We start from the raw sequence: 27,731 nt of genomic DNA on the forward strand, positions 1-27,731 counted from the left end.
CCCATGAAGTTTCTATTTCATTTTTAAAATCTATTTGAGACTACAAACCTCTGAGCACAACAGAATAAACCCAGTAAGTGTTAAATGCATACAAATTGATAACCATGGATATAGAAGTTTACATCTCTAAACAGAAATGAACAATATAATTATTGGTTTTAATTTTTTTCGTTAATTGCTTCTATCGAACAGTCTGTCGTGAACTTTAGCTGGACCTGTTTAATTTATCAATAAATATTTTAATACATTTTGTCATTGCATCATACCAAATATACCTTGGGGGTTTATGTATAAAAGCAGATCTGATGTTGATTTTTTTTAAATCCTATCACTGTAGCAATTTTCCTGACAATTGGTTGTAAGTTCTTGCTTATCTGTATTTTAAATTACCTATCCAAGCATAAATGTGTGTTGTGATTTCCTGTTGCCTGCCTAGGGATTGTTTTGCTTGTTATCAAACAGCCCATCTCCAGGAAATCTACAGTATTTCTCAATTTCAGTTATATGAAAGGCAGTTTTTGGAGTGTCATAAAAGCTCAGCAGTACTTTCCCTTGGTCTTGATAATCATTATGCATACAATTGCTGCCTTCATTTTCTGTTTTGGGTTGAATAATGGAGTCCATACCAGGCATACTTTCTGTTCCTCTTACTATTAGTTAGCTGTTGTTACAACTATGAGTATGTACACTGAAGTCAAGCTATCAGACAGTTTCATATCAGTGGTTAAGCCACGAGACACTTTTTGTTTCAGACAGACGGTTTTTGTTTTAGATTAGCATTAGGTGTATAAGAACTGCAAACGTGATAATACAGATGTAATGATACAATTTTGACTGGATTAGGCAGAGTTTTTTATGGTGTGATTTCACTGTGGAAATTTGTGGAAATTTAAAGATATAGTGCCCCAAATATCAGCCCAGTAGTTAGCAACTGGCAATTTTCAACATTCTACATGGGATATATATATTTGCAAATGGGAGATCTATTTTATCACATATAGAATATAAAAAAATGTCATTTTATAACTACAAGGGTGATATAACTTTAAACTTCCACAGTAAAAGCTTTCCATAGTGTTAGATATTATAGAGGGGGATGTGTATGTGGTACATGTAAAACAGAGGGTTGTAGTGAAAACAGAGGGTTGTAGTGAAAACAGAGGGTTGTAGTCAATGGCGTATATTCAGAACAAGGTCTTGTTACCAGTGGGATTCCTCAGGGATCTGTACTTGGACCCATTCTCTTTAATATTTTCATTAGTGATATTGCATATGGTGTTGATGGAAAGGTATGTTTATTTGCCGACGACACAAAAATTTGCAACAGGGTTGATGTTCCTGGAGGAAGAAGCCAAATGGCAAACGATCTAGGTAAGCTGGAAAAATGGTCAGAGCTGTGGCAATTGGCATTTAACGTGGATAAATGCAAAGTAATGCACCTGGGGCATAAAAACCCAAGGGCAGAGTATAGAATATTTGGTACTGTCCTAACCTCAACGTGTGAGGAAAGGGATTTAGGGGTAATTATTTCTGAGGATTTAAAGGTAGGTAGACAATGCAGTAGAGCAGCAGGTAATGCTAGCAGAATGCTTGGTTGTATAGGGAGAGGTATTAGCAGTAGGAAGAGGGAAGTGCTCATGCCGCTGTACAGATCACTGGTGAGACCTCACTTGGAGTATTGTGTACAGTACTGGAGACCATATCTCCAGAAGGATATAGATATGTTGGAGAAAGTGCAGAGAAGGGCTACTAAAATGGTTTATGGATTACAAAATAAACCTTACCAGGACAGGTTAAAGGATCTTAACCTATATAGCCTGGAAAAAAGACGGGACAGGGGGGATATGATAGAAACATTTAAATACTTAAAGGGAATCAACAAAGTAAAGGAAGAAAGTTTATTTAAAAGAAGAAATAAAACCGCAACAAGAGGACACAAGCATAAACTAGAGGGGCAAAGGTTTAATGGTAACATCAGAAAATATTACTTTACGGGAAGGGTAGTGGACGCATGGAATAGCCTCCCAGTGGAAGTGGTAGATGTTAATACAGTAAAGTCATTTAAGCAAGCATGGGATAGGCATAATGCCAAGCTAGATATAGGATAAGGGCAAGTACTAAAGGAGAGTACTCAGAGGTTGGGCAGACTGGATGGGCCTTCTGGCTCTTATCTGCCGTCACTTTCTATGTTTCTATGTAGTGTAAATATATTGGTCCAGTGGAGGGATTTTTGTTTAACTCCATGTAGAATGTTGAAAACATGCCAGTTGCTAACTACCGGGAAGATATTTGGAGCACTATATCTTTACGTTTCCACAATAAAATCACACCATATTGTAAGATATTATAGAGGAGGGTGTGTGTGTGTGAGATATGTGCAGTGTAACTGTATTGGTCAAATGGGGGAATTTTGTTTAACCCCATGTAGAATGCAGACTAATGCCAGTTTCTAACTACTGGGCTGATATTTAGGGCGCTATATCTTTAAATTTCCACAGTGAAATCACACCAGATTGTAAAATATTATAAAGGAGGTATATGTGACACAACTGTACCTTTTAATATATTGGCCCAACGTGAGTTTTTTGTAATGTATGCTGAAATGTTAGAAAATGTAATTTGCTGGCAATGGTCTGCTATTTACCTTTAATTTGTTTAATAAAATTATATAATTTTGGAAGGACATTTGTATCATGACGTTTGCAGTTCTTATACACCTAATGCTAATCTGAACCAAAGCCGTCTGTCTGAAACAAAAATTGTCTGGTGGCTTGACCATTGATATGAAACTGTCTGGACTTCAGTGTCAGTACTTACTGGGGTTTCATGTAATGTTTTATGATTAAAATTTGAAAGCAATCTGTCATCTGTGATTCAGGCTTTGATTACCTCTTGCTCTTAAAGTACATCCTGTTGATACTTTAGATTTTCTGTATATTCAGTGTTTTGAAGAGGACACACCCCAAAACATAACCATTTTGGTTAAATAAATATGTTTTATGTATAATTCAGGATAAGGCAAAATTTCAGCCAGAAATTTTTATTGGACCACAACACTGCTGGCTTATGGTAACAGAGGTTGTAATTTAGAGATGGGAAAGACACACGTTTCGCAACCCTGACTTATATTTCAAGAACAGCAGGCATCCAGCTTTCCTGTGATGTCGGGTCAATACTGATTTGTGATGCTGGCTAAATAAACTGTTATAATAAATCTAGGAATGTAGCCTGTATTATTGCCTATGGAGCACTGGGCCTAGAAGAATGTGTAGATACATTATATATTTTATCCATAAACTTGGCATGGCTGGAGGATGTTACAAGCACCCTGTAAGGATATACCACACTGAAAGTATAGCTTGCTTGGTACAGCTTGGTTCATATGTTCCATCGACTGCTCTTGAGCACTGGCAATAAATATACATACAATTGTAATAAATTGCCATCTACAGCATATCCTAAGAACCAATTTCACACTTACACATGGTGTTAGGTGTAAGTATGTTGTCTGATTTAACAATTGTCACTGTTCTTATGATGCCTTTGTACCTGGGTGTTGCATTTTCAGTATCCCTTTGAGTCAGAGTGTGCGACAGGACTCCCTATAAAGTGCCCATCTCTTTTACAAACATTTAGCTTACTAGGCACCTGTATGTTTTGATGTTGCCTCATGCTAATCAGATCTGCCTTTTTCATCCTTTTATTAGCTTAAATTTAAAAAGGAGGGGAACAAGAATGATGTGTCTTATTCAAAAATGCTCATAGAGGATCACGATATTGAGAATCGTAAGTAAATATAGAAATTAAGAAGCAGCAGCAATGTTCTTTACTTTGCACATTTTGTGTAGATACGGCCAGGGTTAGATAAATTGGGCAAGGTTTGATGGCCCATCTAGTTCTTGCACTCTCGCAGTAAATAAAGAAAAAACATTATTCTTTATAACACTAAAGAATAAAAAGTAGTCAGCAATCCAACTCCCATGACACACATGCAAGTAATGTGCCAATTAGTTCAACAACAAATACATGTTTGCATGTAATTCTTAATTTACTCACGACAAATGTTTCTTTCATTGTCTGCTTTTCTATGCAGATCAAAGCAAACCTCCAGTTGAGCCAATAATACAGTATTTGCTCGATTATAAGATGACGCCCCCCAAAATCTGAATATTAATTTAGGAAAAAAAAAATTCTGGGGGGAGATGTGCATAACTGGGGGGGGGGGTTGGCAAATAAAAGACAAAGAAAACTAAAAAAAATACTTTTCTCAATCATAGCTTTTATTAACTATGAAAAAATACTTTACATGAATTAATATTTACTAGTAAAAATTTTTTCCTATAGGGTCATCTTATATTCAGGCTTTTTCTTTTTTTTCCTAAAATGTTCAGATTTTGGGGGGTCGTCTTACAATCCTGGGGTGTCCATTTAAGAGCCTCTGAAGTATGAAAGTGGAAAGAAAATAAAAGCAATAAAAAGTTGCTGGAATTAGTACTGTAATAGCATAATTGTTAATATTTTTAATTCTTAATTATTTACTTCAGATCTCAACTGTTCTATACAAATGTGCTTTCAGGTAGAATTTCATAAGAAACTAAATTTATATCATATGTTTTCTTTTTTCACTTTCCAGCAAATGGCCCATATATTGCTGTCATTGAGCAACCAAAGCAGGTATGTTTTATATCGTAAATTACATTTAGGGTACAACTTTTCAAGCATCAGGTGCAGGATTGTTTAGAGCATCTTTGGTTTGTGACCCTCAATTAGTGAGATCACAGTATTTTGAGCTGCTATGAGGATGGGAATAAACAACCATTCACTTCCACTTTGTTTGTATGTCTTGAAGAGAATATTGAAAGACAGCCAGAGTTCCACTGTTCTGCAACTTTTTTGAATGTTCACATCTATAAATCTTTTTCGGTATCCTCTGTGTCCTGGCAAAGCCTGGAGTATCTCAACACTACCTGAATATACAGCTTGATTTACCAAGTGCTAATCACGTACGACAATCTAGGTGTATGACAAAACATTTAGAATGATGTCCTCGGCCAATTTATTTAAGCAGCAGTTTCTCAGTCGGCTTCCTCACACTTGTTATCGTCTGATGTCAATGTCAAAATGCAGGTAGCCCGAATCTGTATCCAAGCTTCGCAGTCTTTAGAGTCTCTGGTAATTGGGGAAACATGACACTATACCAGTGGTTAGAAGAGCTCCCAATGGACCCTTTGTACCCACCTCCCCAAAAACAGAGCCCCTTTCAAGGATAGGGCCGATAGTCTGTTGGGAGGAGGCTGGCCTCCAGGATCCCAGGGCATGGAGGCTTCTGTGACAATGCATAGTATATGCAAACAAACAAATATTTATATTCAACATGTTACCTGCGTCTGAATGATGTATTAGTATTGGGATCAATAATTCAAGAGGAACTTCTGCTAAGCAACTGTTCTCTAGTATCCAGGTATTTTGCCTTGAAATGCCTTGGTTACACAGCTATCGGCAAATGCAGTTCAAAAAAGTTTCATATTAAGCAGATGTCTGATTTTCAATAACCACTGACCAAATAATGCCACACTTTGTTTCCTAGCGTGGATTCCGCTTTCGTTATGTATGTGAAGGACCATCACATGGAGGGCTGCCTGGAGCAACTAGCGAGAAAGGAAAGAAAACCTATCCTACTGTGAAAGTTAGTGCGTCCTATGTAAAACATGGGGAATTACCATATTATTGCTGAGTTGTCAAGAAACAAAAGTAACTTCAGATATTATATGGTGACACATGACACCCTGCCTGCACTATACACACATGCTTCACGTAAAAGGTATTGTGCATATGTAGCCCGAAAAGGTTGGTCAGGTGGGACATGAGCCCCGATGTCAGGACTTTCCGTACCAAACAGGAAAGTATGAAGAGAAATCTCTTGACCTTTACTTCGTCTGACCATTTTATTATGTGTTTCCGGGTATGCCTGTGTTTGTCCTGTTAAACAGTGCTCTCGTTGTTCCAGGTAAAATCTGTTTTGTTTATTGCATTTATACCTTTCTTTCTAGATCTTTAATTATATTGGTATGGCCAAGATAGAAGTAGACCTGGTTACTCATACTGACCCACCGCGCGTTCATGCGCACAGCCTAGTGGGAAAGCTGTGTAACGATGCTGGAAATTGTGTGGTGACTGTAGGCCCCAAAGACATGACAGCACAGTAAGTAATCTGTCAGTCTTGTTTTACTTCTTCTGTATCATAAGTTTATGTCCATACACATGCAAATGTGACTGTTGGATGAAGGTAGGTAAATTATGTAGTAGTTTTTGAAATAATACAAAAAATTTACAATATAATTATAGAAGTGGAAGCCTTTCATGTTGGTAGAAGAGAGCCTGTTTCTGAGGCTTATTCATAGTGGATCTCTGTAAAAGGCTGACTTGCTTCTGTGTTGTGTTGTACAATACACAAGTAACCGAAGATTTTTTTTCTTTCTATAATTCTTTTTTTTTTTTTGTTGCAGGTTTAATAATCTGGGGATTGTGCATGTCACAAAGAAGAGCCAAACTGAGATTTTGAAAGAAAAAATGAAACAACAGATGCTGAGGAACCAGCTAAGAAAGACACTTACAGGTAGATGATTTAGTGTGGAAAATATCTAAAAATGTTGGGAAGATTAGGAGAAAACATTTTTTACAGTTTCATCTATACAAACTATATAAAACCAGTTCAAATGGAAAAAGAAACTCCAAAAATGTGTTTAGGTATTTGTCCTGTTCTTGGAAACACCTCATGTGCCTTATGTTTTCATTTATTTTGCCACTTACAGGGTTAAATTCGAATGATACTCATATTGAGACCAAAGAAACATTTAGCCCTGTCCCTGAATCTGCCTCTGGCAGCTGGGACGTGATCGCCCTTTAAACAGGAAGCTATGGGAAGGTGTTTGGTGACAAAGATGACTATGGAAAGCTGTTTAGTGACAGAGGGGGCACTGGGAATCTTGGGACAAACATAGCACTGTTAAACTGTTGACAAATATGACGCTACTTGGGGACTGATTAACTGTTTGGATATAAATATGGCACTGTTTCGCTGCTTGGGAAGCACATGGCACCATTTAGCTGTTTTGGTCCTGTTTGGGGACCAGGTTGGCACTGATTAGCTGTTTGGATATAAATATGGCACTTCTAAGCTGTTTAAGAAGCAACATGGCACCATTTAGCTGTTTTGGTCCTGTTTGGCGACCAAGATGTTTAGCTAATTTTGGTTCTGTTCAGCCAGTGATAGCCTAAATTCTGAAAATGTGACGGCAAATATGTCTTCACCAGTCTCAAGCATAACTTTGATGCATTGCACTCATCAAAGCAAGTGTCGCGCTTGCCCGCCCCCACCTTGCTGCCCTGCCACAATTACCTCTGCTCACTGCAAACCCGGGAGTGAATCACAGCTTTATTTTCCTGAGAGGGTGGTAGATGGAATATCTTCTTTTTATTTTCAGAAGTGGTAGAGACTAATACAGTGAGGAGATTTAAACATACATGGTATAGACATAAAGCTATCTAAATCTAATGCCATAAAAAGAGATTATCAGATGTTCACCAAAAACAGACAGCCACTTGGGAGCATCTGAGTTTTACTAGTAAATATTAATTCACATGTAAACTACTTTTTCTTATATAATAAAAACTATGATTGAGAAAAATATTTTTTTTGTTTTTATTTGTCAACCTGCCCCCCCAGTTATCCACATCTGCCCCCCAGATGTGCCTTATACCCCTATATGCTCCTTTGCCTCCCTGATATTCCTTTTTAAACCCCCTATATGCCACTCTGCCTCCCTGATATTCCTTTCAACCCCCTATATGCCACTCTGCCTCCCTGATATTCCTTTTAACCTCCTATATGCCACTCTGCCTCCCTGATTTTCTTTTTAACCTCCTATATGCCACTCTGCCTCCCTGATATTCTTTTTAACCCCTTTATGCCACTCTGCCTCCCTGATTTTCTTTTTAACCCCCTATATGCCACTCTGCCTCCCTGATATTCATTTTAACCTCCTATATGCCACTCTGCCTCCCTGATATTCTGTTTAACCCCTATATGGCACTCTGCCTCTAGAAAGCCCTTATACTCCCACTATATGCCACTCTTACCCTCCCCTGACTTACCAGTGCTTCCATAGACTTCTCCCCCGTGCTTCAGATTTCTTGGTGTGTATTGTGGGCAGCCGGTGGAGGTTCTGCACGATGTGCAGAACCTCCACTGCTGCTGCCGGAGTACCGGAAGGTCATATGACATCATAGAGAGAGCAGGATCCAGGTCCCCTGCTGTGCTGCAGGGGATCTGGATTTTAGTCTTGTAATCAGATCTCTATTTGAGGTCTGATTAGAAGACGACCTCGAATATAAGACGATGGTTATTTTTCAGAGCAATCTATTTGTACTTTTTTGTGTCTGATAACTACATGTTAAAATTCATGTTACTTGACTGAAGTCTTATTGGGGCAAAATTTGATTTAATAAAGAAACTGCAGGATTCAGTTTTGAAACATGTTTTAGTTTGGTTGATGTGCCTAAGATATATTTGGTTGTTACAATATGTGTTATGTAAAGAGTTGCTGTTCTAAATATGTCACTATTATGCATGCTGATCCTTGGAGTACTTGGTCCTTAGTTGCTATACTTAAAAATTGAAATCTTTTGTGCAAAATATCAGCATGCGGTATTTTTCCCTTTTCTCAAATTCACTAGTGGCAGCTATTAGACATTATTTTCTCCTGCATTTGTTTTGTCTAAATATTAGTGTCGTTTTATCTCAACAGAGATGGAGGAAAAAATGATTGATCAGGAAGTGAAAGAGCTGAAGAAAGTGACAGACTTGAGCATTGTGCGGCTTCGGTTTACGGCGTACCTGCCTGACAGCAATGGTGCCTTCACACTGCGATTAAAGCCAGTCATTTCAGATCCCATTCACGACAGCAGTAAGTAGAATGTTGTCTTCATTATAATGTATGGTACATGAACTGGTTGATACAGCTACCTAGCTAAGTGTAAGGAGTGCGAGTTGAGCCTTCGGCTTTTCTTCCAGTTGCACATATGAGTCTAGGTTGGCTTGTGCTTAGGGCTGCAACTAACGATTATTTTAATAATCGATTAGTTGGCCGATTTATTTTTTCGATTAATCGGATAAAAAAATGCAAATTTTTTTTATTTAAAATAATGTAATAAAAAACTTACAATTTACACTTTCATGTCTGTATCACAATGGCATTTCTCTATTCACCTTCTTATTTTACCGACATAATAATAAAAGCTACAAGAACCCAAACACAGTGTTTCTCAAACTAGGTTTTAAGGTTATTAGTAAATATTAATTCATATGTTAACTATTTTTCATATTTAATAAAAAGTATGAGAAAAAAGCCTTGTTTATATTTTCTTTTATTTACCAAACTGCCCCCAGTTATGCACATCTGACCCCCAGCTTGCCACTCTGCCCCCAGATATGCCTTATACCTCCTATATGCCAGAGATTCCACTGTGCCCCCTGATATGCCTTATACTCCTTATATGCCAGTGATATGCAACTGAGCCCCCTGATATACCTTTTACCCCCAGATATGTCTTATGCCCCCCTGATATGCCTAATATCGATATGCCTTATACTCCCCTGTATGCTGCTGGGCCCCCTGATATGCCTTATAACTTCCAATATGCCACTCGCCCCCATTTATGCCTTATACCTCCCTATATGCCACTGTGCACCCTGATATGCCACTCCGCCCCCCATAAATGCCCTGCACCACCCTGAAATTCATTATACTCCCTGATTCACCACTCTAACTCCCCCAGATATGCCACTCTGCCTCCCTGAAATTCATTACACCATTACACACCCATGCACCACTCTGCTACCCTGAAATTGATTATACCCCATACACCACTATAACTCACCCATACACCACTCTGCCTCCTCCCCCTCCCATTCACCACTCTGCCTCTCCCATTCACCACTCTGCCTCCTCCCATTCACCACTCTGCCTCCTCCCATTCACCACTCTGCCTCCTCCCCCCTCCCATTCACCACTCTGCCTCCTCCCCTGTTGTGGTTGTGGCCTGATTCTAACTTTAAATTATTTAATTAAGGTAATCAGGGAACCTTAATAACAACAATACATTTTATTTAATCTATATACACTCTGTATCTTGATATACAAATGGTATATAATATTAGGTATTCCAGTCGATACAATGGTGAGAAATACTTAAATACTGTGGTGAATGGTAATTATACTTTAATGATCAGCAGAATTAAAATCACACACCAGTCTTAACAGATTGCAGTAAAATAAATAATAATACTTAGCTTCGGTAGATGGTCAGCTTACAGAGATGATGAAGAAACCCAGCAAAACAATATCAAGTGGCACTCCGTTGGTCATAATGACTACTTGATGAAACGTGGGAAGGATTCCCGGTCTATAACCCAGGGCGCCCAATGCGCCCTTTTGCCTTGCATTAAAGATGCCCTGCCATCTTTATAACTATAGCACAACATATATTATAAAAAAAGAACATTAAAAATAGAAAAAATTAAATAGTTGACAAAAAATACTCCACAATGTAATTATATGTTTCTTGGTTTTCAAAATACCTAATTTCAGCAGGCAACCGAGGGTATTTCCTAACACGTTTTGTTACAAGTTTCTCCCATAATTTGCAGTAGTATTTTCAGAAATAACCATATGCACGTTTTTTGTGGTGTTTGCACTATACAGGCCATACATCACAGCACGGCAGTTACAGGTTCCAAATTTGTGGGGTCTCCAATAGCTCCAAATTATGGGAGACGGAAGGTTTTGATGCTATGGTAGCTCTTTCCCATCAGACTTCATAAGATGTTTCCGAAGGCAACAGAGTGGTGCTGGAGAGATTGCGGCCCAAGAGGAAGGTTCATACACTTACAATATAGAGGAAGTGAAACAAAGGAACATTGCGTTAAATAGAAACAATCTTGCGGGATATGCTTCCAAGTAGAGCCCTGCGCGGGACTGCTTCATCCCGCTCCCGCTGAATTTCTGACCATTACCGCCCGCTCCCGCAACGCTCCCGCATACTAATCATTCACAGATACTCATTCATTCCCTCAAGCACACATAATCGTTAATACAAACTCCCCCACCCCCTTACCTGAACTGCAGATTTCCCACACGCTACCGCAAGGCTGCCTTCGTGTTGCTCGCACACAGCGTCTCTTCTCTTGCCCCGCCCAGGGGATGCAGGAAGCGCAGCAGAGTCATGTGACGTGATGTAAATTCACGTGACTCCGCTGGGTTTCTGGGTGGAACAAGAGGGTGCAAGCAATGCGAAGGCAGCCTTGCGGGAGTGTGCGCACTCAGACACACATTAATTTTATATTTTGCCAATATTGCCAGTATTTGAGAGGCTTATCCAGACTACCTACCTTTTGGGATATCTGGTATGGGTCATCTTTATCTTCCAGCATTTTACTTTTTGTGCTGATTCTGGGGCCGGAGCAGAGAGGGCGAGCGAGAGGGGAAGATTGTGCAGCTTTAGGATTTATCGACCTATAACACGCAGGTAGGGTTTCAGCTTCATATTTTAGTTAAAAAAGTGCATGTTATACGCTGATAAATACAGTAACACAATTTTGCCCCGACTAAGTAAAGGTTAGATGACAAAACGTGTTTTTGTGCCTACAGAATCACCCAATAATGTGATCATTTTGATGGAATGTACAGCTTGAAGTTAAGTCTCACCTTAAATGGAATTGGTGATTTATCAATACATGTTTTTCTTTGGGGTGTACACCTTTGAGGGATCTAATTTTATACAGTCAATCATAATTGGCATCGCTTATACGCTTTTATAGCGTACTCTTTTCAAAATGCCTGGGAACAGAGGGGTCGCGAAAACCGGATGTTTACTCGAGTAAGGTCAAGTACTTTTTTCTTTTTATTTATTTATTTTTTTATAGTGCCTATCAATGAGGTAAATGCACAAAATGTTTTGCTCTCTATCAGATCAGTGGGGTACCAGATCTTGTGGCATGGTTGAGTCTGATTTGGCAGCCAGATATTGTGTGGCATACTAGTTTGTTTCCAAAATTATATTTTTAGAAAACTCCTTGGTTAAGTCTACCGGATCTGTCAATGGCTTTGGGACAGCACAAAATCTAACTTGTGTCCCACGGAAAATCTAACTTTTCTAATTTATTTATTAGATATTTGGAAAAAAGTGAAATTGTATACCGTATTTGCTCGATTATAAGACAAGGTTTTTTTCAAATGCTCTGAAAAATAGCCCTTGTCTTATAATCAAGGTCGTCTTCTAATCAGATGTCAAATAGAGGTCTTACTATGAGACTAAGATCCAGATCCCCCGCTGCGCTGCATGGGACCTGGATCCTCCTGTCTGGTAACCTCAGCTGCTGTTGGCACTTCCACCAGGCGTCTATAACCAAGCTCCGGCGAAAGCGCGTGCAGCAGCGGAGGTTGTCCACGCGCGTGCCTTTCCCGGCCTAGCTTGTCCTCAGCATGGGGGTTGCGTCCTCCGCGCCGGGATAGCCCACCCACTGTCAGGATAGCATGTCCACTGCCGGGATAGCCTGCCCACTACCAAGGAAGCAGAGCCGGTTGGGGAGATCATGGATTACTCTGTGACAAGCGGCGCTCCAGAAGCAAGACCTGTGCTGTCCCAAAGTCATTGATGTATCCGGTAGACTTACCTCTTTCATTTTCTGGAGGAGGGAGGGCCTAGCGGGGTCAAACATCGTTATTGCGTAATCCCGTGGGAGCTGCAGTAAGCACCTGCTGAGGCATCGCAGTGAGTGAATATGCCTTAGTTCAGGGGCGTCCAACTTGCAGTCCTCCAGCTGCTGCAGGAATACATCTCCCATCCTTCTCAGCCAGCCCCTTAGCTGAAAGAGCATTATGGGAGATGTAGTCCTGCAGCGGCTGGAGGGCCGCAGGTTAGACGCCCCTGCCTTAGTTGCTTGAGTGTGTGTCTTGGTTTGGAAGAGTCTGAGTGGGTATGTTAATGTCTGGGTAGGTAAGTGTCAGAGTGGGTATTTAAGTGGCTAAGTTGGTATATTCGTGTCTAGGTGTGTAAGTGTCCCCCTATATGCCACTCTGTCCCATGATATGCCTTTTAACCCCCTATATGCCAGAGTGGCATATAGGGGTATAAGGCATTTTTGGAGGCAGAGTGGCATATAGGCGGTTCAAAGGAATATCAAGGGGCAGAGTGGCAAGCTTGTGGGCAGATGTGCATAACTGGGGGCAGAGTGGCAAATAAAAACAAAAAAGATATTTTTCTCAATCATAGCTTTTATTAATTATGAAAAAATAGTTTACATGAATTAATATTTACCAGTAAAACTTTTTTCCCATAGGTTTGTCTTATAATGGGGCTTTTTCTTTTTTTCTTAAATTAATATTCAGATTTTGGGGGGGTCGTCTTATAATCGAACAAATACGGTACTTAAATGCAATTTTTTTGTAAGTTCATAGTAAGTTAAATTAGACCTAGCATTGCTGGTATTCCCAAATTTAATTCAAATCGATTTAGATTTTTTTTCTGTTCAACAAATGTACTGAGTAGCTTGCCTACATGTGGCCCGCAAAACTTGGAGTTGGAGATTTCGGATTATTTGTAGACTTAGACGGAGTAGATTTACTGACTCTTACAACAATAAAATGTGCACATTTACTGAGCCAGTTTAGACACACTGTTGGGATCTGGTTGTTTAATATCTAGATAATGGTGTTTTCCACAAATAAAAGTAAACAGCTCTGTACCATTTCATTGTAAATTCCCCAATTATACCCCTATTAACCTAAGCAGACTACACTGAAAAGGCAGTGGAAATTTGAATATACATCATAAGAAAATGAGTAATCTAGAAAACACTGTTAGGTGGGTCTTTTCAAATGCATTTACTGCAAACACATTGGCTGTGCTTATGACCAAAGTAAAGTCCCAACTCTGTTACCATTATCAGGGAATGACTCGTTTTACTGCAGTTTACAGGGTATTTTCGGTCTTACAAATACTCAAAATCATTGAGTTAAGCATTGACTTTAAGTCCCCCACAAAAGTACTTTTATGATACGTATCACAGTAGTCTGGGTTGCTATTGTCACGGCGCGCTGTGAGCCGGGGAAACAAACGAACATGTAGAAGCCAGACAAGGTTCTTTTGAAGTAGGCTGTTTTTTTATTTGGTTGCATTTATAATTGATCAGAAATCTGCAGTACACTTTTCCAGTGTACTGCAGCTCAGTTAATTGAGGGGAGCGGTTACTTATTTTCACCTGTGTGAGTACCTATATAAAGCCACAACTCCCTTACAGAGATTGCTCACTTGAGTTGTTTCTGCATAGAGATAGTCTCTTTTGAAGTAGGCTATTTAAGTAGGCGTTTGAAAAGGAGATTAGACAAGGTACTGTTTTGTACTTTAACTGTATTTTTGCCGGGTGTTTTTGTTTATTTTTTAGATTTCTTGATATTTTTTCTCTCTCCTATACTTGTTGATTCTGTGTGTGGTTATGGAAGTTAGCAAGATTGATGGTCTCACTCAGTGCACATCTTGCTCCATGTATGCATGCCTGGATGAATCTGTCCAGGGTCCATACCTCTTTGGCAGGTGTGAGCAAATGGCTTCTCTGGAAGCTTATATTGGAGATCTGGAGTCTACTGCTCACTGAGCAGAGTGTAGTGGGGCAGGTAGTGAAGAGGGAGGAGAGAAGTCAGCTAGGGAACAGGCACATTGCTGGGTGACAGTTACAGTGACAGTGGTAGCAGAGGGGGAGGGAAGAGGAAATATTTAGCTTGCCCTGACATTGTGCCGCCTAACAGATTTGCCCGCTTGAGTGAAGATGTTGTGTGCATCAGCTCAGGAGTAGCTGTACTGGAGGAAGCTGTTCCTTCTCGCAGCCGAGGGAACAGCCCCTCTAGTACGGGTTGGGTTGAGAGTGTAAGAAAGGCTAGACAGGTTGTGGTGGTCGAGGATAGTAGAGAGTAGATAGGGTAATCTGCCACTCTGATCGGCTCAATCGGACAGTTTGCTGTCTCCCGGGTGCTCGGGTCCGGCGTGTTTCTTACAGAGTGGATGGATTATTGGGAGGGGCTGAGGGAGACCTGGCTGTCATGGTCCGTATTGGTACCAATGACAAAGTGAGTGGGAAATGGAAGGTCCTAAAGAATGATTACAGGGAATTAGGAGGTAAGCCTCCAAAGTAGTATTCTCAGAAATATTACCTGTGCCACGCGCAACAGTAGAAAGGCAGCGGGAGATTAGGGAGGTTAACGCGTGGCTTAAATCATGGTGTAGGAAGGAGGGTTTTGGCTTTTTAGAGCACTGGGCTTATTTTGCGCTTGGGTAAAATCTTTATAGCCGTGATGGATTGCACCAAAATGGAAGAGGGTCTAGGGGGACAGGACGGCTAGAAGGTTGAAGGGGATTTTAAACTAGTTGTAGGGGGAAAGGGACACAGAAATCTAGAAAAGGTAGATAGCATAGAAAGGAGAGGGGCTTTAGATCGGAACAAGGGGGGCTGAGATGGGGGGAGGGGCAAGATCCGAACAGAGGAGGTATGTAATAATAAAAATTCACATAACATACAAGAGACTGATATTAAATGTATGCTTACTAATGCAAGGAGTCTAAATAACAAAATGGGTGAACTAGAGGCAATAGCTTAAACTAAGCAATATGACATAATAGGCATAACGGAAACATGGTGGGATGAGACTCATGACTGAGCAGTTAACTTAAATGGTTACACATTATTTAGGAAGGATTGAAAAAGGACGAAGAGGAATGCTTTTAGGGCTGCAACTAACGATTATTTTAATAATCGATTAGTTGGCTGATTATTTTTTCGATCGGATAAAAAAATAAATGTAAATTTTTCATTTATTTAAAATAATTGAATAAACAAACAGGATGTTAAAAACAAAATAAAACAAGCAGAATAAAACAACTTTGATAAAAATGCATTTCTTGTTTTTATTTCCCAACCTGCCCCCCCCCCAGTTATGCACATTTGAGCCCAGGCTTCCCACACTGCCTCCCAGTTATGCCACATACCCCCTGATATGCCACTCCACCCTCCCCACATATGCCTTATACCACCTGATATTCCACTGTGCCCCCTGACATGCCTTATACCCCCTGACATGCCTTATAACCCCTGTCATGCTTTATACCCCAGTATGCCTTATACCCCAGATATGCCACTCCGTCCTTCCCAGATATCCCATAGTGCCATCATAGATTCACAGACTCGTTCACAGCACACTGACACAATACTCTTATAAATAAATACAGGATTAATCTTCACTGCCCCCAGGATTTAGATTCCCCTTAGTTTGCCCCCCCTTTACCTCTAACTGCACCTTAAGTGAACCTTATTAAATTAACCCTCAGTCCTCAGCATTAAATTAGCCCTAAACCATTAACCATGACTGTCCCTAAATTAACCCTAAACACCCCATCAAACATAACTGCCCCTAAATTAACCCCCACCTTCCCTAACTTTCAGCAGCCCAAATATTAATGTTATAGATGAATTGCTGAGCTATGTGGCCGCTATAAGGAAAGGGGCAGGGCCAATCGTTAGTGTCGCTGCAAGGAGGGACTGGGAGGAAAAAAAGGGCAAGGTCCATCGTCAGATTGACTGCAGGGAGGGACTGGTAAGTAGTAACTGCTGTGAGTCACACTGAATGAAACGGATTAAAAAACCCTTATCTTATTGATTCAAGTAATCGATAATGAAATTTTTTATTATCGATTTTATCGATTATTTGTTGCAGCCCTAAATGCTTGTATGTTAACAATAAGCTAAAGTCTAATATTTAGCAACTTGAATGTGACAAGGAAAATGTGGAAGCTTTATTGGTAGATATCAGCTTGGAGCAAGAACAGGAAATCAACTACTGGTTGGGATATGTTGTAAACCACCTATTGTTAATACTGATGAGGAAGAACAGCTGTTAGAGCAAATTGAGAAAGCTGCACATCTGGGTAACACGTTAATTATTGGAGATTTTAATTACCCGGACATAAATTGGGATAGAGGGACTAGTAGTTCTGCAAGGGGATTCAGGTTTTCGAACCTGTTTAATGACACCTTCATGTCACAACTGATACAAGCACCAAATAGAACTGTATGGTGTCACAATATGCTGTCTTTTGAAACAAACTCAAAAAAGAAATTTCACTTGGGGAATACTAAAACATATCATTTTAAAAAGGCCAATTTCAATAAGATAAGGGCGGCTTTACAAAGTATTGACTGGCATAAACTCTTTAGTGATAAAAACACTGAGGAAAAATGGAGTATCTTAAAACAAATATTAGAAAGGTACACTTCTCAGTATGTACCATTGGGTAATTAATATAAAAGAAACAGATTGAAACCAATGTGGCTTAGTGGGGGAGTAAACCAGAAAATTTATAATAAGAAAAGGGCTTTTAAATCTGAAAAATCAGAGGAAAGGAAAGTGTAGGTACCCTAAAAAACAGAGATAGGAATGTTAGTTAACAAGGACTAGGAAAAAGCAGAAAATTTAAATAACAATTTTTCCTCAGTATATATTAAGGAGGAACATATGACAATAGTAATTCAAATGACTACTGCAGAAAATGTGCACACAAATTGTGATTGGATGACTCAGGAAAAGGTGCTGCAGCAACTAAAGAAAGTTAATGTCAACAAAGCTCCGGGGCCTCGCGGTATTCACCCACGAGTACTTAAGGAGCTGAGTCTGGAAATAAGTGAACCTCTGTTTCTAACCTTCCGGGATTCTTTTCTTTCAGGAATTGTACCAGAGGACTGGAGGGAGGCAGATGTAGTTCCTATATTCAGAATGGGTTCAAACTCTTTGACTGGAACTTATAGACCTGTGAGCTTAACTTCTGTGGCTGGGAAAGTATTTGAAGCTCTATTAAGGGATAATATTCAGAAACTCATTGGGAAGAACAGTGTTATTAGAAAAAATCAGCATGGTTTTATGAAACATAGGTCATGACAAACTAATTTAATTGCATTCTACAAAGAAGTAGAAGTGTAGATCAGGGTGTTGGAGAGGATGTAATCTACTTGGATTTTGCCAAGGCGTTTGACACGGTTCCACACGAGAGGTTAGTATTCAAACTGAAAGAGATTGGTCTAGATGCAAATTCTTGTTCTTGGGTTGAACATTGGCTTAGTGATAGAGAGATTGTCGTAAATGGTAAATCTTCACGCAGGACAAAAGTGTTAAGTGGTGTTCCTCAGGGTTCTGTCCTGGGACCAATTTTATTCAACATATTTATAAATGGCCTTGCAATAGGCGTTGAAAGTCATGTTTCCGTGTTTGCAGATGACACTAAACTAGGTAAAGTAATACAATGTGAACAGGATATTACTTTGCTGCAGAGGAATTTAATGTAGATAAATGCAAAGTTATGCACTTTGGGGTAAGGAATGCACAAGCAATTTACACCCTAAATGGTAGTGGATTAGGGATAACAGCAAACGAGAAGGATTTGGGAATTGTTAAACAATCTAGGAAACAATGTGCACTGTCAGTCAGCAGTTGCTAAGGCCAGTAAGGTATTGTCATGTATAAAAAGGGGAATCAATTTGCGGGATAAAAATATAATTTTGCCCCTTTATAAATCAAAGGTAAGACCACACCTTGAATATTCTGTGCAATTTTGGGCACCTATTCTAAAGAAGGATATTATAGCACTGGTAAAAGTGCAAAGGCGGGCTACAAAATTAATAAAAGGAATGGAACACTTCAGTTATGAAGAAAGGTAAATACATTTAAATCTGTTTAATTTAGAAAAATGGCACCTCAGAGGGGTTATGATAGCATTATATAAATATATTTGGGGCCAATACAAACCATTGTATGGAAATCTATTCATAAACAGGACTATGCATAGGACATGAGGTCATGTCTTTAGACTGGAAGAAAGGAGATTTAGTCTGTAGAGACATTTAAACAACAATTGGATATATATTTGCAAAAACATAATATTCGGGGATATAATTTTTAAATTATGGGGAAACAGCTTCTTGATCCAAGGAGAGATCTGTGCCATTCTGGGGTCAAGAAGGAATTTTTTTCCCTAGTTTGTGCAAAATTGGAAAGAGCCACAACTGGGTTTTTTTGCCTTCTTTTGGATCAACGAGAAAGTCAGGTCACAAAGAGACTTCCAGGCAGACCACCAACATCAGAGCCCCATACAAAGCGGGTATTAACCCCTAAAATGCGGCATTGAAGGGGTTAACGCTGCACTGTCGCTCTCATGGAATGATCAGGCAGTAGGGGAGGGTTGGGGCTGGTCTCCACACTTGTGTGGGGACCTAATCAACACTCAACCCCCTTTCCTGAAGCTGCCTGTGGCAGCTGAAAACGCGATTGCTGGTTTTCCTGCAATCGCGTTTTCAGCCTACAAGTAGATCACAGGCTCGGGGGCGGGCTCGGAGTTGCTGTGCTGGTCTTCCCAGACACCTGGGCAGACAGAAGCAGCAGCGCCCCCGCGATCACCACGATTGTGGTGATGTGGGGGCGTGTTTTGGCGATGACGTACCTTGTACGTCCCGGTCTGGCGGTGACGTGACCAGGAAGTACCAGGTATGTCCCGGTACGGAAGGGGTTAATCTAGGAGGCTTGAAGGGAGAACATACCTAGTAACAACCTAGTTGTAGATTGTTTTGCTTTACTCGTGTTAATAGTAATATAGTAAGAATTATTAACCAACTCACTTGAATGGTGCATGTCTTTTGTAAATTTTTCTCAGCTTTAAAATTAGTTCTTTAGCCCCTTCGTGACAATGGCTGTTTTTACATTCCTGCGGTGCCTGTGTCAGGACAAGAAGGGCTTTCTTTAGATGTCATTATTTTTATTGTAATTGAGGAAAAATGACCTTTTCTCATTTTATTTGAAAAATCTTTTACTCATCCAGAAAAGCTAATTAAAAAACTTGATAAGTGGGTTCTACTATTTGTCCTGAGTTTAGAAATACCCAATGTTTTTATGTTTTTTTTTGTCTTTTTTCTGCACGTTATGGATCAATAAGTAGTGTTTTGCTATTTCAAAACCATTTTTTCCAAATCTGGTAATTCTTCCCCCATGTGCTATTTCGGGTATCTATGAAGCTGGCCAATGCAATTTACCCTATCAAACCATATATTAAGTATTTGTCAAACTTTGTGGTAGTCGTTTTTTTTTTGCATTTTTTTTTGTTACACACACATTTTACTTCAGGTATGATTTTACAAGTCCTGGTATATGTCACACAACATCCCAATATGTGTTCAGTAACCTCTCCTGAGTACAGCGATACCACCCATATTTTTTTGAAAACTAGACACCCCAGAGTATTTCAAATGGTACTTTAACTCATTGCATGCACACATTTTACCACCAGCCTTTGTCAACGTTTGCAGTAGTATTTTTTGTGTGCATTTTTCCAATACGTTGTACTTTAGGTATGAATTTACTGCTTCTGGTATATGTCACAGTCACACAACACCCCAATGTGTGTTCAGCAATATCTCCCACATGCATGGGTTTGTCAGGTTGTTTGGGGGCTAAAAGGCCACATTTGGGACGTGTGCATTTTTCAAATTTGAAATTTGACATGTGGTCATCCTTCCACCTGTGGTAATTGGACATTGTTGAACCTGGCCATTTCAATTTACCCCATCAAATCATACATTTTGTTAAAAGTAGACACCCATTGGCATTTAACATGCCAGTATTTTAATGCTTACCAATGCGAGAATTGGTTGAAAATATATATATATATATATATATATATATATATATATATTCTTTTTTTTTGGCAGGTCCCCCTGACATCAGTGGAAAATTATTTCTACATGTTACTATTTTATTTTAAACTTTTATTATTATTATTATTATTTCTTTTAACGTTTATTTTACTAATCACATTGTGATTAGAAATCTGGACTCGATTGACTTGCATGGTTGAATGCAATACCTGTATTCAACCTGCAAGGGGAGCCAGAGTGCTGAGGAGGGTCTGGAGAGACTCCTGAACTCTTATAAAACAGGCGTCCGCTGCCATACAGTGTATCCCAGACATGGCCCCTGATCTCGGTGAATGCCTTGACATTGAGACATTACAGCAACACCATGTGGGTGCAGAAAGCCAACATAGATTGCTTTTTGCACCCAATTAAAGCCATGAGAGTCTTGGCACATCAATTGTCGCAAACTGAATGCTTGTTCGTGATGGGCCCCGACTGTCAATTGGCATCACACGTTTGCTATAATTAAAATGTAAGAAGCGTGTTTACAACTCTGTTGTAAGATTGCATACTTTACGTGACTGCATTTTGAGATATAAACTGAAAGTGCTCTAACAGTAATGTAGGATATGTAACACATTGTATAGTTTAAGGGAAATGTAAATAAAGCTTTTGTTGTTACTTCCTCTTAAACAGGAAGAGAAGCCGTTAAATAATTTCAATAAAGACAGAGAAGCAAGAAATACCTGTGTGTTTTCACTCCATCTTTAAATATATAAAATTATCCTATCCTAATAATCCAAATGGCAACACTGCATATCATCAATGACTAAAAGGTCAGGAGAATGTTAGAACAGGTGGAGTGAAAGTTACCGTATTTGCTTGAATATAAGACAAGGTTTTTTTTTTCTTTTCAGAGCAAATGGTCTGAAAAATACCCTTCATCTTATATTCAAAGTCATTTTATAATCCCACCTCAAATAGAGGTCTAACTGTAAGACTAAGATCCAGATCCCCCACAGCACTAGGCATGACATGACCTTCCGGTGCTCAGTCATAGATGCCCCGGCAGAAGTGCCGGGTAGCAGCGGAGGTTGTCTACGCACATTTTGCAGCGTGGGAGGCAGCGTGGAGTGGTATATGTGGGAGGCAGTTTGGAGTGGCATATGTGGGAGGCAGCGTGGAGTGGCATATGTGGGAGGCAGCGTGTCATGTGTGGGAGGCAGCGTGTCATGTGTGGGAGGCAGCGTGGCATGTGTGGGAGGCAGCGTGGCATGTGTGGGAGGCAGCGTGGCATGTCTGGGACGCAGCGTGGCAAGCTCCAATGTGCATAAATTGAGGGGGGGGGGCTGGTTGAGAAATAGACAAGAAATGCATTTTATCAAAGTTTTTTTTATTTTGCTGTTTGTATTTAACATTATTTATTAAATTATTTTAAATAAATGAAAAATTTACATTCGTTTTTTCTATCCAATTAATCGATTAATCGAAAAAATAAATCGGCCAACTAATCGATTATGAAAATAATCGTTAGTTGCAGCCCTAATGTGAGTTCATATTTACTATTAAAACTTTTTCCTATAGGGAAGTCTTATATTGAGGCTTTTTCTTTTTTTTCCCTCAATTAATATTCATATTAATCAGGGTCGTCTTATAAACGAGCAAATACGGTAATTGACGGCAAATACGGTAATACCAACTGTTTTGGGGATTTTCGCTAATGATTCAAAGTAGGCTTATGTGTTTGATTTTAGGGAGGCAATACACTGTTGCTTTCAAAAATTTCACAAACTGTTCATGTAACAATACAAGATCACATAATAGGTCTTTCTTTGTGCTGTGAGAAGAAAATGTATTCTTGATTCTGTGTCAATGTGTGTGATCTGTACCTGGCTTTACACCAGAAAAAGTGTTCTGTACCCTAAAGAGTCTCGGGGTGGGCCCATAAGTTGGTGTGGCTATGTGTTATTGAAGATCAGGATCATCTGCATTGAAGATCAGGATCATCTGTGGCATACCCCCAAAATAAGCCAATAAAAAAAAAAATATCGGGTTCCATTCTATACCAAATGACAACCCGCTTAAGAAGATTCTTCCTCCATCGAGCATGATGACTTTTATTTTGTTTTAAAATTTTGATAACTTGTTCTGATTTTAGCCAAGGATCTTCATATATTTTGGCAGCCATAGAGAATAATTTACTAGGTGCTCATCATTTTTTCCCAACGTCCAGTGTTTTTTAAAAAAAAAATTTGGCATTCTGGGAGTGAGACTTCAATAGTGGTCACAGATCTCGAAACAACCCAATAAAACAATACACTACTGAGACTTTAAAGGCATCATTTGCATCACCAATCTTTTTTGTGGTAACATTTTTTACACATACATTTGGTGTTCCATTAGTTTTCAGCAACATCCCCTACAGCAATTCATAGGTTTGCCATGTGCACATTTCAGATTGCAAATTTAGAATTTTCATTAATTTACTGGGCCCATGTCCGATATGGGATAGTTTACCTGCCTTCCAATTTAAATTACAACCGTAAAACACATGATATTCAATTAAGGTAATTTTGAAACGCTTCATGCAGCAATTTTATAATTTTATCGCTACTCTTTTTTTGCCAACATTTGTTTTACATTTTGTATTCACATGTACATTGCAATGTTTTTTTCATGCCCCATAGTAGTGTGGAGGCATTTTGACATCAAGTTCAGGCACCACATTTGAAATATCCTATGGTACTTTTCAAATATATATGATTTAAAGCAGGTAAACTGAGATTTCCAAAAACTTTGAAAATTGGAAGTATGATTAGTGCATGACAAGTGTTAAAATACCAGCATTTGAAATACCCTGGGATGTCAGTGTTCAAAAAAAATTAGCTTGATGGGAGTAAATTGAATTGGCTGTCTACAAAGATAACATGGACCCAGGATGACCAGATGTCTAAATTCCAAGTTTGATGTTTGACTTTGCTTTTCTGTCTGATAAACTATCTAGTACAGGGGTGTACAAGTTTTTTTTCTGCAATGGGCCACTTCATCAGAAATGTATGTGTGCGTGGGCCTTACTTATTTTTCACTTAGAGAAAATACGGCCTTTTAGCTTTATAATGCATATTAATACAGGGTTAATTTGGCGATGTCAGGGTTTCGGCCTACCTGCACTGGCTTTCCTCCTCATGGCTCTCTGTTTGTTAGGCCGCGCCCCCTTCCTCTTCCAACTTTATGTCCAAGTTAACCCCTCCTCTTCCTGCAGGCTGTGACTATATTAACCAGCTAGTTCAGTTGCTGGTTGCCCTTTCGTGGTTCCGGACCTGTGCGTGCGTGCGTGCGTGCGTGCGTGCGTGCGTGCGTGCGTGCGTGCGTGCGTGCGTGCGTGCGTGCGTGCGTGCGTGCGTGCGTGCGTGCGTGCGTGCGTGCTTCCAGTGTTTGATTCTTGTGTATGACCCGGCCTGTCTGACTCCCATTCTGGTGCTGACTCCTGCCTGCTTTTGGACTATGTGGATTTCTGGACTCCTGACCTTGGCTTGTATGACTACCTGTTCTGGCTCCTGACCTTGGCTTGTTCTACGACCACCCGGTTGTCTTATGTTTTGGATTCTTGTTATTATTTTATTTTAATAAACATTTTGACCAGTACCTTTTTGCCTCCGTCCTGATTCACTGGTACCCTGACATTACGAAAGGGCCATGAATCCTGATGGTACTGGTACTCTTCCTGTTCCTGCAGTATTCACCCGGTTAGACCAACAGGATCACAGGTTGGACCAGTTGGCTGCTGCAGTGCAGATACTCCTTTACCATACAGCGCATTTGGAACCACCACCTGCACGACCTATAGCTCCGGCTCCTTATGTTGTTCCTGCACCAGCTGTTGCAGCTGAACCACTGGCTCCCAAAGGCATGAGTGGGACTGCTCCTCTGCCCCAACGCTATGGAGGGGACCCCACCCAGTGCCGTGGCTTTTTGAACCAGGTTGGCATATATCTCGAATTGGTGCCTCAGGCTTTTTCGACCGAGCGGGCCAGGGTTGGTTTCCTGATCTCACTACTAACCGACAAAGCTCTAGCATGGGCTAATCCACTTTGGGAGGCGAATCGGCCTGTTGTGCAAAATTATGCAGAGTTTGTGGTTTCTTTCCGTAGAGTCTTCGACATTCCGGCCCGCGCTACCTCTGCTGCCAAACACCTTATGTCCATTCGCCAGGGGACTAGGACTGTGTCTGATTATGCGATTGAGTTCCGTACCTGGGCAGCAGAGGTCGGGTGGAACAATGAGGCTCTAGTGGCTGCTTTCTTCCATGGTCTGAGCGATTCCATTAAGGATGAAGTAGCAGCTAGGGATCTCCCTACTGACCTCGAAGCCTTAATCACCTTCCTGACCCTTATTGATACAAGGCTTAGGGAGAGACCCTCTATCAAGGAACGCCTGAGGAGGCATCCTTTTAGGTTGGTGCCAACCTTTTTGAACCCACCCGTTCCTCCCTCTCCTCCCTCTCCTCCCGCGCCTCCTGTGGATGTCCTGCCAGAGGGCGTTGAGCCCATGCAGCTGGGGGCTACCCGGCTCTCTGAGGCCGAGAGAGCGTACCGTAGGAGGGAGGGCCTATGTCTTTACTGTGGCCAAAGTGGGCATTTGCTACGTTCCTGCCCAACTCGCCCGGGAGAACGCTCGCACCTAGGGTCCGGTCGGGGACACACTCTAGGTGGGCTTACCCGGTCCCCTAACATCTTCAAAAACAAGCCTCTAGTTACGGTTGTTTTGTCATGGCCAGTGGCTTCGGTTGTTACCAAAGTGCTCATAGACTCAGGTGCTGCCGATGCCTTTATTGACACCTCCTGGATTTACGTGGGGCCTACAATTTGGTACGCATTAAGCAAGGACATGAATGGAAGACAGCATTTAATACCAGAAGTGGGCACTATGAATATCTGGTTATGCCTTTTGGCTTATGCAATGCCCCTGCTGTCTTCCAGGAGTTTATCAATGACGTACTCAGAGATATGCTACAGTAGTGTGTTGTTGTATACCTTGACGATATACTCATACACTCGCCTTCTCTCGAGACCCATATCAGTGACGTCAAACGTGTCCTCCAACGCCTCAGAGAGAATGGTTTATACTGTAAGTTGGAGAAATGCGAGTTCCATAAAAACCAGGTTGCATTTTTGGGCTATATTATTTCTGATAAGGGCTTTTCTATGGACCCTCAAAAGGTTTCTGCAGTACTTAATTGGCCTCGTCCTGTTGGTCTTCGGTCTGTCCTACGCTTCCTCGGTAATTATTACTGCAAATTCATACGCAACTTCTCTGATTTAGTCAAACCCATTACTGACCTCACCCGAAAAGATGGTGATCCTTTACGATGGCCTCTGGTTGCGATTCAGGCGTTTGAGGATTTGAAAAAAGCATTCGCGTCCGCTCCCGTCTTGGTCCACCCAGACCCGACACTACCATTCATCCTGGAGGTAGATGCGTCTGAGACAGGAGTAGGCCCCCTTCTGTCTCAACGTCCTAAACCTGAAGGTCCGCTACACCCGTGTGGCTTCTTCTCAAAAAAACTCTCTCCAGCCGAATGCAACTACGAGATTGGTGATAGGGAACTTCCGGCTATAATTCTGGCACTCAAGGAATGGCGTCATCTCCTTGAGGGGACCACGACACCTGTTTTGATTTTAACAGATCACAAGAATTTGACCTACCTCTCCGAGGCCAAAAGATTGACTCCTCGGCAAGCTCGGTGGGCCTTATTCCTTTCCAGGTTTAATTTTCTGGTATCTTACCTCCCGGGCTCGAAAAACGTACGTGCCGATGCTTTATCTCGACAATTCACTTCCTCTTCCAGAGAAGAAGTGCCTCCGACACCGATTATTCCTCCCGATCGCATCCTCGCAAGCATCCGTACCAGTCTGACCTCCCCATTGGGGGATAAAATCCTGGCTGCACAAAATCAGGCTCCACCGTGCACACCGCCTGGCAAGTGCTACGTACCTGTTCCCCTCCGACATTCCTTGCTGCGCACTTACCATTGTTCTAAGGCCGCGGGCCACCCTGGTAAGAATCAAATGATTTGGGGTATGACCCATCAGTTCTGGTGGCCCAAGATCCGTAATGATATTAAGGAATTTGTTGCCTCCTGCCAGACCTGTGCTCAAAGTAAAGATCTCAGGCACTTTCCTGTGGGTTTACTGCAACCTATTCCCAATGGCGAAAGACCCTGGACACACATTTCCATGGACTTCATTGTGGAACTTCCTCCCTCCCAGAACAATACTGTCATTCTGATGGTAGTGGATCGGTTCTCCAAGATGTGCCACTGTATCCCACTTAAGAAACTCCCGTCTGCGCAAGAATTGGCAAACGTCTTTACGAGGGAGATCTTTAGGCTGCACGGAATAACTAAAGAAATAGTCTTTTTTGTCTCCAGTTGGGGATACGCCTTTCCTTTTCCTCGGCCTACCACCCACAATCTAACCGAGCCGCAGAGCGCTCGAACCAGGGCTTGGAGCAGTACCTTCGTTGTTACATTTCGGATCATCAGAACAACTGGTCTGACCTGTTGCCTTGGACGGAGTTTGCTCATAATATATCATGTATCCACCGCCTCTGGTCTCTCGCCTTTCCTGGTAAACTACGGGATGCAACCTGCCATGCTACCCGATAGCTTTCCACCCCAGAGCATCCCTGCTCTCGAGGACCGTCTATGCGAACTCCGATCCATGTGGGCACGGGTCAAGGACTCACTCCAGTTATCAGCACAACGGTACAAGCTCCAGGCTGACCGCAAACGGCTTCCGGCTCCTTCCTACCAGGTCGGGGAGAGGGTTTGGTTATCCTCTCGCAATCTGAACCTACGGGTTCCCTCTCACAAACTGGCCCCTCGTTTTGTGGGTCACTGCAGGCTGTGACTATATTAACCAGCTAGTTCAGTTGCTGGTTGCCCTTT

At 41.0% G+C, this 27,731-nt stretch overlaps 1 protein-coding gene across 2 annotated transcripts in view; it reads left to right on the top strand.

Moving 5' to 3' along the window:
* The window catches only part of NFKB2 (nuclear factor kappa B subunit 2), a 69,141-nt gene that overhangs the window by 11,671 nt on the left and 29,739 nt on the right, over positions 1-27,731 (top strand). The window contains exons 3-8 of one of the 2 annotated variants that reach the window (XM_053450929.1): positions 3,708-3,786; positions 4,634-4,674; positions 5,588-5,686; positions 6,051-6,202; positions 6,507-6,616; positions 8,808-8,966. In XM_053450929.1, the coding sequence (XP_053306904.1) occupies positions 3,708-3,786; positions 4,634-4,674; positions 5,588-5,686; positions 6,051-6,202; positions 6,507-6,616; positions 8,808-8,966 (640 nt within the window). The remainder of the gene's footprint in view (positions 1-3,707; positions 3,787-4,633; positions 4,675-5,587; positions 5,687-6,050; positions 6,203-6,506; positions 6,617-8,807; positions 8,967-27,731) is intronic. The other variant, XM_053450930.1, reaches the window with a different exon arrangement.

The sequence above is a fragment of the Spea bombifrons genome, chromosome 11 (assembly GCF_027358695.1).
Source record: "Spea bombifrons isolate aSpeBom1 chromosome 11, aSpeBom1.2.pri, whole genome shotgun sequence".
Taxonomy (NCBI): Eukaryota; Metazoa; Chordata; class Amphibia; order Anura; family Pelobatidae; genus Spea; species Spea bombifrons.